General features: G+C 39.8%; 1 protein-coding gene across 6 annotated transcripts in view; it reads left to right on the top strand.

Moving 5' to 3' along the window:
• Positions 1-13,204, top strand: part of LOC144471027 (venom dipeptidyl peptidase 4) — a 370,685-nt gene that overhangs the window by 314,132 nt on the left and 43,349 nt on the right. For all 6 annotated transcript variants that reach the window (XM_078182680.1, XM_078182678.1, XM_078182679.1 and 3 more), the window contains one exon: positions 11,411-11,636. In XM_078182680.1, the coding sequence (XP_078038806.1) occupies positions 11,411-11,636 (226 nt within the window). The remainder of the gene's footprint in view (positions 1-11,410; positions 11,637-13,204) is intronic.

The raw sequence follows: 13,204 nt of genomic DNA, 5'->3' as shown, positions 1-13,204 counted from the left end.
TAATAAAAAATCTAACAAGTAAACGAACATATAATCCAAGACAAAATACAAAAGCGTCGCGCCGCGTCCTAAATTTTGATTCATCGGCTAAATTTAATACCTTTTACGGCAACTTCATGCTAGACAATTGTACATTGTGCTCGCGGCGCACGGTCCATTATGTTCGTGTACAGTTTCCCCGAATGAAAAATATCGACAAAGCCTATTGTACGGCACTCGAAAACAGAGTTGTTCCCGCTTCACTCTTTTCACCCTGTTGACCGTAGTGTCCCTCCGCACCGCAATTATTCCCTGGCAACGTAAAAACGGTTACCATACCACCACCACCAACCCCCACCCCCACCCTCTTCCGGCCGTTGTACAGCGATTCCGGGTGACAAATCGCGCGAAAGCGAACAGAGAAGCGGTGCAAACATCTCGCGCGCGAACGCGACGTTTAGGCGAGTTTGTTTGCCGCGCTGGATCGCAGCTCAATTTTTCATATTTTTAAACACCGCGATGCCGATCCAAGCGCCTCGCAAACACCCGGGACCCTCGTTTTTGTGCGACAAATCGAAATATATCGTCCGGCAGCGATGCGAGGACAAATAGACGACAGGGAGGGATGGGAGCATATAGAGAGAAGGACAGAGATAGAGAGAGAGAGAGAGAGAGAGAGAGGAGGGGGGATAGGTAGATAGATAGGTATTGAAAATATCTAGGCAATAAAAAATAAATAGGAAAATTTTACTAGCGGTGTTAGTTACATGATATTTAATATTATGTATATTACTTGTTATTGTAAATTAGGTGTATTATAGATCGTAATATATCACTTCTTCTACAAGAATAAATATACTTCTTCTACAATTTATGTAAAAATGCTTACAATTACATATTCATAAATTTCGCACGCTTTAGGATAATTCTAGAACAATTATCAAGAAGACTACAAACAGTATAATTGATAAAACGCATAACAAAATTTATCTTCTAAATACATCGACGCATCTAAGTGGTGAAACTCGATTCCGCGAGACGGCGTGTAGTCGAGTTTTTTCGCGAACGCGAGCTGCTAATTTGGCAACCGAACAGAAGACGATCGCAATGAATATAGCCGCCTTAGGCGTAATTTCTCGCGACACGCCAGGAGGCTGGCAATTAAGCGTCCTTATGTCAGACGTTCGGATCCGATGCTGTTAGCTCTGATTTATAACGTACCGGGCGCTGCTGTGCGGCCACCGGCGCGGCACTCTGCCCTGTAAACTGATCAAACTGCTGCCGGCTCCATTTGCATTAATTCCGATCGATCGAGAGAAACGGAGGGAGTGTATGTGTGTGAGAGAGTCGGCCAGTTAACGAACACGCGATCAATCCGAATTATCCCGGCCCGTTTTTACCGGAAACCCGTGCGCCGACTATCGACACTTCCCCGTTATTGCTGTGACAATATATCGATCCCCCTCCCCGTTGCCCGACTTTTACATCGTTCCGCATTTTTCCGGCCTTGCTACTTTCATTGTTCCCCGTCTTCGGGAAAGCAATCACTCTGCCGGATCATTTTTCTTCGCGATCATTAACCACCCGCTCGACTTTGGGAACGCGCGATGCGACGACGCTCCCGTATTTGGCTGATTATTTTCGCAGTTTTATGGCAGTCGATTTATTTTGATTTTTGTACGATTTTTAGCGGGTCGAAGTTTAATTACGTCGAAACGGCATTAAAGTAAAATTACACGGGCGTCAATTGTCAACTGGTGCTTATATTAATAATATTAACGGATCGAGGAGGATCAGCGTGCAAAATTAATTTTTGGAAATTAAAGTTTTAATTATTCTGTCAGCTGTATATATATATATAGGCGACGTGGTATTCAGAGTGTTAATGGAGTTATTATAATACACTTTTTTAACAGCTCATGCGTTTATATGTGTTGGATAATTATTACAGGAATTAATAATTGTTATAAAGAATTGAATAATTACTGTAAGAAAGAACAGTAGGGATGGAGAAGTATTAGAAGAATTAATAATTATCACGAGAACGAATAATTATTAGCAAACAGAATAATCACTGTAAGATAGTACAATTGTTATAACAATAAATAAGTATTTGATCAATAATAATGATCAGCCCATAGTAACCGACTCGACCACGCTATCCGCGTTCATATCGCGCAATGATAATTTCCACACGGTGTGAAGGGAATTTGTCGGAATGTACCGGGTGCCCCGCGAAGTCCAAACAGCCCGGTAATATTTCTAGCGGTTCAGGAAAGTAACTTGTAGTTTCGGGCGTGTTATCGGGGCGGGGAATCAGGACGGGGCGGAGGCTTATTCGGTAAACACGCCGGACGCTGCCGGCAGGAATCCCCTTCGTGTTTGTCCAACCGTTCGCCACGTCTGACCTATGCGCATAGAAATTGCCATGTAAGCGGCGCAGAATGGCGGGTAGTCAGTCGCCGGACGCAGATTTAGATTAGGCACGGATTAGTACCGGGAAAACTGCTATCTACCGGTCGCCGCGCCGGGCCGCGCCGGTTCCGCGCTCGCAAACGCGATATCCGCAGCCGGATGCGTCGAACCGCGTCACGGATATTGCACAGACGATGACGCACGGTCGCCGTCGAAGTCGAAGTGTTTGTTGTAGAAGCGAAGCCGTGCGTTTTCTTTTTACGTTTGATTTGCCATATTTTGATTCAAGGGGAAAAAATAGAGAATTTATAAAAGGAAGATTTTGATCAACTATGAGCGACCATAATTTTACTTTTTTAATGAAACTCTTTTTTTTAATTAAAGATTGAAGTTTGTATTTTAAAACGGTATTTCTTGATTTTATGTTTAATGCACTGTTGCTAATGTAGACTCGAAGAAATAGTGCGGATGTTCTGAATGAAAATTGGTCAACTTTGATCGAAGGTGCCCTTGCGAAAAATTGTGGTAGGATGATGATCCTTTTTTTAAATTAAAGCTCGAAATCTGCACTTTAAAACAGTATTTTTCGATTTTAAGTTTGACGCATCTTCAATATTGCACCTCTTTAAAGAGCGAGGCCATATTTGTCATATAGAAAATTGACTTGTGTCACATATTATGTCGAGTTTAACGAAATACACGGACTTTAATAAATTTTTTTCAGAGATGCCATTTACCAGAAAATAAAGTAGAATCCTTTCGCTTTAATTTCTAATAAAAGTAAAGCAGCTACGATTTTTTCTCACAAAGTTATGACACTTCGAAGTGGTCCTTGCATATCGTCGTACTTGGCAACATTCGATATGACAACATGGTCTCGTATTTAAATAATTATAGCAATGAGAATTTAAAGTCAAGAAACTTAGTCTCAAAGTAGAGGCTTCGAGTTTTAATTTTAAAAAGAGATCATCATCCTACGTTGTTATTTCACAGAGATATCGCCAATCAAAGTTTACCAGTTCTATCCAAAATTTCCCTATACTATAATTTTTATTAACAACATATAACGCAACGAAATACAACTATACATCTGATTGAACAAAACTCAGTAATTCTTTTAACTATTCAACATAATTTTCTAAGTTTAAAAAATCGTCAAACCACGTTTTCCTATTTTTCTTCTAATTTACAAGATATCGGTTTTAATACAAAAAAAGGAAGATCATCAACTTTGCTCAATTTTTATCAAAAGCTCTTTGATTTCGACATAGCTACGTCACGTCGCCCCATAGCGTAACCCCCGCGAGGCTCTTCGACCTACTTTGACCCTTTTCACCACCACCACCGTGCCATCCTTATCAAGCCCCACCGTCGCGCAACGTGCCGCAAATTAACTCATGAAAAATGCGACTACCTGTCGTTCATCATACGGTCATTTGGGCTTGGTACCTCGTCAGGGGACAGACCGGTGAGTTGATTATACTAGGTGTGCCGGAAATTGTGATGAGCTAACCCGAGTGCCTCAGGAATATCGTAGGTGGAGCGTACCGGCAGAGTTCTCCGTAGTTAGAGGTAAATATCCTGCGGACGTTTATGCGAACTACTATTTTTCATATTTTCCTGCAGCCAGTGTGCGCCGGAGTTCGCTATTACTGGAATCGATTCGAATAAATATTCATCCGAGATAATGAACCGAATGGACACTCTTTGATTGAATATTTTATTGGAATAACTATTCGGATAATAATTATTCTAGCCATTTGTTCGAATAATAATTCAAATAATAATTATTCTAACTATTTATGTAAATAATAATTCGAATAACATTTATTCCAGCTATTTATATGGATAAAAGTTCGAATAGTAATTATTTTAGCTATTTACTGGAATAACAATTGGGACAACGATTATTCTAGGTATTTTTACTCTTTATTATTATTAGGTATATTTTATTATATATATTTCGTCAATATCAATAACTATCATTATAAATTATTCTGTCTGCTCAGTCGAATAATTTCTTCGCTCAAATAAAATACGTTAAGATAACAGATATTAAAATAAAATATGTTGTTCGAAATAATATTTCGAATGATATCGTTTCAAATATAACGAGAGGTCTGTTAACGTCGAAGAACAATAAGAAATGCTCGCCTAATCCCCAGTGATGCAACAATGCATTTCCAGTGAAATGTAGTTCTCCGTTCGGTCGGATGAAAATAAAAATGCGGAGGGTATCGGAAACTCATTGCGGATATACGTAAACCAGTATAGTTCCTTGATCTCCATAGAAATACATAGATTTTCGAGCCACCTAATATAGCCAGGGTAAATGCAGTAGGGTAAATGCACCCCGGTTTGTGACCATGTCAAGGATTTATATAAATTTCGACCGAAATATTCATAGACTCTTGCATATCATATTTTACTTTTCTATATTTGACTGGTTCAGAAGCATTCCTTGAAATACTTTTTAAGGTTATGTAAACCCCAATTGAACACTGTACAGTTATATCAATATCGATGCTGTTGTTATTAATTTCAGTATTATTTTTTTTACGTTCTTTACTGAGAATAAAAATTGTTCTTTGCTAAAAATAAAAATGGCTCTTGACTAGAAGTAGAAATTGTTCTTTATTAAAAATAAATACGGTTGCTTTGCTAAGAATAAATATGCTTCTTTACTAAGAATAAAAATGGTTCTTTACTGAGATTAAAAGTGGTTTCTTACTCAGAATAAGAATAGTTTAATATTGACAATAGAAATGGTCATTTAGTAAAAATAAAAATGGTTCGATGCTAAAAATAAAAATGTCTCTTTGTCAAGAATAAATATGCTTTTCTTTTAGAAATAAAAATAGCCTCTTACTAAAACTAAAAATAAGCATTCACTAAAAATAATAATAACACTTCCTTAAAACTAAAAATAATCCTTTACTAAAACTAGAAACGATTCCATCATTAAGTTTCTCAGTAAAATTAAAAACGAGCGTAACGATAAAAATAGCTCATCGCTGTGAAGCCGCTACGTAACAAAAACAGCTATTTTAATTAATAGCACGTATCCAGTACGAGGCAATATCCTCGTAGCACGAAATTCGTTGCTCGCCAGGAACAGTAGCCAACTTGGACTAAGGAAATATGAATAATAATACGGACGGCCGCAGCCGGTACCGGGGTATTCGATTTACGAGGGAATTGTTTTCTCGGTATTCCGCGACTGGTCTCTTCGTCCAGATAAACCAATCTAGCCGGCGTGCACACACAGGTATGCGACGCGATAAAATTCATTAGCGTTCTTGGTCAGACTTTCGGCAAACACGGTTCCCCCTCGGGTTAGTACTTCGCGGTTATTCGTCTCTATCGTGAACTGTAAATGTTTTTCCTCCTTTCAATCGCCTTGTTTTGTTCCCGTTGTCGAGATCGCCGCCCAATTAAAGAACAAACATTGCCGCCCATTGCTCTCTTTATCTTTCTCTTTCTAACTCTCTCTCTTTTTCTCTCTCCAGTTATAGTTATACAAAAATATCAATAAATTTAACAAAAGTGAAATTATTAAAATTAAACAAACTATTAACTTATAGAGAGAGAGAGAGAGAGAGAATATATATATAGAGAGAGAGTGAGAGAGAGAGAGAGAGATAAGTTAATAGTTTGTTTAATTTTAATAATTTCACTTTTGTTAAATTTATTGATATTTTTATTGATTATTTTATTATTGATAGATATATATCTATCTATCTATCTGTCTATCTATCCATCTCTCTTTCTCTCTCGAGCGCGCGCGACTCGATAGAATTCTGCCCCGCGTCTGACCATCGCTCGACCGTTCTACTTGCGGCGAGGGCGCGCCATTCGACCGCTTTGTTCCCTTATTATTTCTTGCCTCGCCTGCAGCGCTGCAATCTTACCGGTAATTTACAAGAAATTGCTGTGCCATTTGAGCAACGATAGCAACTGCAACGTTGCCGCGAGTAATATAAAATATTTTCAATTCTCACTTTGCCGCAGTCCGCTACCCTTTGTACGATAAGGTATAAAACGGTTCGACTGCGAGCTACCGCGCGATAACCTTACTCCGGTTATTAATAATTACGTTGTTCCTCGACCACACGTCATGGAATAAATATGATTATTATTCTGCGCAAAGGTGCTTCGAACAATGGACGTTGAAATTTATATTAACGATTGGTTAATTGTGTTTGAAGGAAAAAGTTATTGCGACGTTTATTTGGGATGGAAGCGAGGTACGGATTATAATTATGATTGGAAAAATTTATGTTAAATGCTTGTGTTAATGGTAAGTTGATTTAAATAGATTGACAATGTTAGAATTTAATGATTATACTTACAATTACCATTACAATCGAGATATACGATAAAAATTCATCGCAACCTGCGAAAAATTGGCAACACTTTGTTACATTCGACATCACGTGACTCGTCATACTAGAATTGCGGGGTAAGGTATATCTTGAAGTTTGCGGCAAAGGAAACACATTGTCGAAAGACGTGGTTTCGCGTCTGCGAGGCAAAGGACCGTGAAACTGCTACTTGAACGACCGTCAGTCGACGTGAACCCTTTGATCATCGTAAACAGAATCGCGGCGTTAGATTGACACCACGAAAATTGTGCGGTTCCTTGGCATTCTGCTGCTATAGTCGATGTAGTCTAGCCCGCTATAGCATAGCACGCTATAATTTAGCTCGATATAGTGTCTTGCTCGCTATAGTTTAGCTCAGTATAACCTAACTCGCTATAATTCAACTCGTGATAGTATCTAGCTCGCTATAATCTACCTAGCAACATAGTCTAGCTCGCTATGATCTAGCTTGCTATAATCTAGTTCACTATAGTCTAGCTCGCTATAATCTAGCTTGCTATAATCTAGTTCACTATAGTCTAGCTCGCTATAATTAAGCTCGCTATAATTTAGCTCGATATAGTGGCTTGCTCGCTATAGTTTAGCTCGATATAGTGGCTTGCTCGCTATAGTTTAGCTCAGTGTAACCTAACTCGCTATAATGTAGTTCGCTATAGTTTAACTCGCTATAGCCTAGCTCGCTATAGCATAGCTCGCTATAATTTAGCTCGATATAGTCTAACTCGCTATAGCCTAGCTCGCTATAATTTAGCTCGCTATAGTATAGCTAACTATAGTCTAGCACGCTATAATTCAACTAGTTATAGTATCTAGCTCCCTATAATCTACCCAGCTACAATCTATCTCGCTACAAGCACGAGTTCAGCGCGATTTAACGCGAGTTTCCCTAAAGTGGGACCTTGACAAGTCCGTTTTAGTTTTATGGAAACGCGCGTCGGACGGCCACCATGGCGGAGAAGAACGGTGTTCCAGACTGTAATTCCGCGGGAAAGTCGGGTCCAGAATGGACCGTGTAACGGAGTACTTCGGGAAATTGACCTGTTTGAAACTCCCTTACATCGAGGCGAGGCGCGGTGAAAGCCTTGAAAAGTGGTTTCGCCGACGCCGCTCTCTCTCTCTCTCTCTCTCTCTCTCTTTCTCTCTCTCTCTCTCCGTACAACCAGCAAAAAATTAATCTTCCGACGGTTAAACTTCCGGCAGTTTACTGCGGCAACGTGTCGGCGTTTTCTTAGGCGCCATTATTAATATCGTCGCGTTTTTGCTCGCCCTTAAACAATTTCGCTTGTCCGGCCAGCTATTTTACATTCGCTCGAATGAGTTCGTTCGCGTTAATGAAGTCTGTGAGTGCTCAAGTAATTTGTAAACTATTGTGTTTTGTTTCAGCTTCATTTACCGTATTTTATTCCGCGATGCGTTCTATTTTATTCTACTTTGTTCTCTTGTCTTATTCTATTTCGTTCCCTTGGCTTTGTTTATTTTATTTTCTTGGTTTATTTCATCTGTATTTCATTCTATTTTTTGTCTTTATTTTCTTGGGTTATTCTATTTTATTTTTTTAATTGCTTGGTTCATTCTATTCTTATTTCATCTTATTCTCCTGCTTTATTTTCTTCGCTTATTCTATTGTATTTTATATATATTATTCTAGTGCTTTATTTCCTCGGTTTATTCTCTTGATTTATTTTATCTATCTAAACAACGAAATGTTTGGAAGCGCTCGACTTGCACGTTCGCTGTTCATGTAAAAATTTCCCGCAATATTTCAACTAAGTTTTCCTAGTCTTTATTATGTTATCCGTATTTTTCGGTTTCAAATATTTTTACAAGGTTTCGCGCAGTTTTGCACATGTTTCCGCACAATGTTTGTTTATCCTACAATATCGCGCATTTACGAAATATCTGCGAACCGATGGAACACGGGGTGTAATCTGTGTATTGACGCGAATTTCCGTCCGCTTCTTCTATTTCCGCTGTAAAAATTGGCTCCATTTAGTAGAATCAATTTTTGCCGGCGTTCCCGTTTGCGCGAAAATAAGCTAATCCCGCAGATTTCGCGGGACTTTAACCCCTGCCGGCGGATTTTATTCTGCGTGCATGGAATCGGCGACAAAATTCATCGAACACGCGATAATCTCCGCGTTCGCACGATATATTTTTATTATGCTTTTCTTTTCCCAGCTTTATTACAAGAACCGTTGCAACCGACGGAATCAATTTCCCCGTCGTTCTGGTATTCGCGAAGCGAAAGCTGTTCGCCGTTAGAATTCGTGTTACATGAGACGACGAATTTCTATTCGATTCGATCGCTCGAACGATTATGTTTCTCGTGTCGCGTATGTTTACCGAAAACTCTTTGGTGAAAGTGCTTGCGGACAGTGCACTTTTTGATTAATATAAACAGTGTAACGCACATTATAATAAAAAATTACGTGTACAAAATCATGTCGAAATATAATATATAAATAAATTGACAAGAAGATCGACGATCTTCAACACAGAAAAACAATGTCCTTAACCCTTTGCACTCGAAGTCATTTTGTCTGTAAATGTGAAATAATTCTCCTGGCTCATAGTATCTCCATTTTATATAACAAAATGTATTTAATACGCATGAAATTGTTTCTTGTAACTCGTAGCAAAATTTCTACTACTCAACAATTTTTTAAATCTATACCTTATTGTTATAAAAATTATTTTGAAACGCAATAGAACAATTTTAGCAGTGTCTTAGAGTCACCGTTCGAGTGCAAAGGATTAAAATCATAGTAAAATAAAATCTATATATAAATCTACAAGGAGACCGCTTTGATTCATAATAAAACGAAATATATATATATATATATACAAAACCATATTAAATTAAAATCTATAACTAAATCTATAAGAACATTGTTTCGTGAACTACAATAAATATATAATCGCAATTAAAATCGTGCGTACGGTATCGCAACACGTTCACTCGCATAATAACGTTAACGGCGTAGAATGAGAATAGTAATTGAGAATCGATCGCCGCATGAATAACGAAGACGAACGGGTTTTATCTCGAGTCGTTTGCCACCGATCCCCCTCTAAGCAAGACCGTTCCGTTGCATTTCATTAACCGGTTTATCGAGTCGGCGTGCGTACGAGGGGCTTGGATTCGACCGCACGCCGAAAGAACTCCGTAATTCGAGTTAATCACGGATTGATTAACTGCCGGCAATCGATCCGCATTAATGCAAATGGGGAAGGGGGGCGGTTCGACCGCGCGTTGCCCAGCCCTGTCGCACCCTTGCCCTGCCAGGCCGCATTGCCAACCGAAACCTATAAATCAGACTTAACAGCTTCGAATCGTTACGTCTGACGTACGGCCTGCCAAACTTGACCCTCACCTTGAAAACATTTACGTGACTGCAGTGGCGGAACAGGGCGCGGCACCCTACACCCCCCTACCCCCCCGTTGTCGAATCCGCCAGCAACCGTTTCGGTTCGTGCAGTCGATTAAATCGAAATTATACAGCGGAGCTTCATTTAAATATCTGCCGGTACTATCGGCGACGTGATTTTTCAACGTTGATCTGTGACCTCCGCGACCGCCCTTAACCCTTTCGCGGACGGATTTAGTTTATAGGTGGGCGGTGCGAATTGATTTTTGTCGAATTTATTAGGTCGGTGTGTATGAAATATCGGATTTTTAAGTGAGTATATAAAATTGCCTATCTTTTTTCAAAAGATATTGATTTAATCAATATGTATCCCATTTGTTTCAATGCACTTTTTCCAACGAGAGTTTAATTCATAGTCTGTCTTCAAGAAATTCTGATTTTTCGGATCGATAAACTATAGTATGGAATTTTTCAGGCTGTCTTCATTCACATACTGTTTAGCCCATAAAAACTACGCGTACGTTGTAGAAAACAATTGCGAAATTAAATGAAGTAAAATATAAAATTTTATAAAATATAGATCATTCGCCGACCGACTTTCACTATTTTAAACATTTTTTTAATAATTATAATTACAGTATTATAATAATCATAATTACAACATTACGATAGTAATTTCCATTAATCTAAAAATCTATATTATCCTCCAACACCGTCAACCCTGAATACATTTAATCCTTTCCATTCCAGCAAATTCTCAGCTTAAGAAATGTACTCAACCATAACTTCCTCATAATCGCAACAATTATAAAACACAAACTGCTCGTTCCAGCCCTATAAAAGAGCGTCTGTTCCGCGGAAAGATCCACAATTGCACACAAAAAGAAATCCCCATCAGTCCGACAACGAGCAATTAAAAATACATCCCCCGCAGCGTTAAACGAATCACGGCGTCCAGCAAGGAGGTAGAAAATCATTTTAGCAAAAATACGGAACAATGCGGAATAATGCATTCCGAATTATCCGTCAAAGGAGTCGCCGAACGGCGGCGGTAGCTTAGGGCGAAACGGTTTGAACGGGCGCGCCAGTGTCAGTTAATACCTGTAATTGTAAACAAAGCAGGTCTCTCGTCGCGATGGAAATTCCCGCGACCGTTCTCGTGATTACAAAGCCATTAAACCATGGGGGGGGGGGGGGTGCAGGGAGCTGCTGAGCGACGGTGGTCGGGAAGGGACGCTTAAACGTTTTTCTCTCTGCTCGAAGGTACTACCTGGCCACGACAGAGGCCGATTCCGCTGTGCAGCATGTGTACCGGATATCCGTGCACGGGAAAGACCGCAAACCGACGTGCCTCAGCTGCGACGCGACCCGAGAAATGGACAGAGGGCAGAAGTGTCTCTACAACACCGCCAAGTTCTCCACCGATCATTCGCATTACGTGCTCACTTGCGCCGGTCCCGGGGTGCCCGACATCGCCGTATACAACAAGGTGAGACCGAATACAATTTTATTCGGAGCGTTTTGTTCCACGGGACGGTGCTCGAAACCGACGGAATTTTATATTCGAGAAAAACGGTCGGAATTCTTTCCGTAGAATTTAGTCCGTGGATTTATACGGCAAATCTATTCGAGTATGATTTTTTGTTGGTAGAAAAATAGGACATTTTTTCATTGGTTAAATATTCTTTCGTTTTCTATTTTCTATTTGTCGTGGTACACCTGCGACGGTTTAACCCTTTGCACACGAAGCCATTTCAACTAGAAATTTCAAGTAATTTCTCCGGTTTATAGTATTTTCATTTTATATAGCAAAGTACATTTTATGCATATGTAATTGGTTCTAGTTATTCTTATCAACATAACATAACCTTAACAATTTATAAAATGCAAACTTTGTTGGTATAAAGATTATTGTATAATACAACGTGATGGAGCAATTTCATGATGCCTCACAGTCACCACTCGAGGGCAAAGGGTTAAAAATATCTTCGGCGCTGTCAAACTTTGTAACAACTACATTATTGTATCACGAATGATCGATGATCGTTTTTGTATTAGCATAATTTGCCTATTAGCATCAATTTTAATTAATTCTTTAATTAACAGACATTTTATTTCAGATTTACAATTGAAACGGCTTCGAGTGTGAAGGGATAACCCTTTGCACTCGAATGGTAACCCTGAGGCACCACTAAAATTGTTCTCTCACCCTTTAAAATAATTTCTATAGCAACAAAGTTTAATGTTAGAAAAATTGTTGAAAATGAAACTGTTAGTATGAATCGTAAAATTAGTATATAAAATGCGCTTTCGTAGATTAAAATGGAAATACTGTACACTAGAAAAATTATTTCAGATTTACAGTAAAAATGGCTTCGAGTGCGAAGGGTTAAAATGAACTCCGAAGGGTTATCTTGGGATAATTCGTCGAGCGCCGCGAGCGGAATTCCGCAGCCGTTTCGAAGCCACCCCGTTCGATTATTATTTTTTCTCGAAGCGTGTGCCGGTAATATAAATCGGCGTCGAACGAGTTCCGTGAACGGTTCCGAGGGACTCGGACGCGCGCGATATTCATCTAATTTTCGCGGTAATTGGTGGCTAACGGGTTCCCGCAGGCTCGTTACACCGTGAACACCCTCTCTCGCGCCCTTCTCGCGAGAAATTACGCTCTGGGGTGGCACTAACCGCCCTCTCTCGCGCTAGTACACTCCAGAGAGAGACAGAGAGAGAGAGAGAGAAGAGAGAAGAGAGAGAGAGAGAGAGAGTCTCACTGTCGGAGGATAGAATCGATGGCTATTGGAAAGTAAGCTGTCGGGGGTGTGCAGTCTCCTTCCTTGGGGTTTGTATCCTGCCGGCGAATCCGAGTCTCCCGGGTGCGATTCTCAAGTGAACGCCGGGATTAAGACCCTCAACTTTCGTCGGCGCCGCATAAGTAAACCGGAAACCGTTCCTCCCATCACCGAGCAAAGTCGCGGAATTTTTAGGAAAATTATGGTAACTGATACTTCGAGCTCGGATTACTGACTTAGGGGATGCCGATGGTGACTCGTAAAAGGT

This window comes from Augochlora pura, chromosome 6, assembly GCF_028453695.1.
Source record: "Augochlora pura isolate Apur16 chromosome 6, APUR_v2.2.1, whole genome shotgun sequence".
Classification (NCBI taxonomy): domain Eukaryota; kingdom Metazoa; phylum Arthropoda; class Insecta; order Hymenoptera; family Halictidae; genus Augochlora; species Augochlora pura.
Note: the sequence above shows the minus strand (reverse complement) of the source record. Positions and strands in the feature narration are given on the sequence as shown.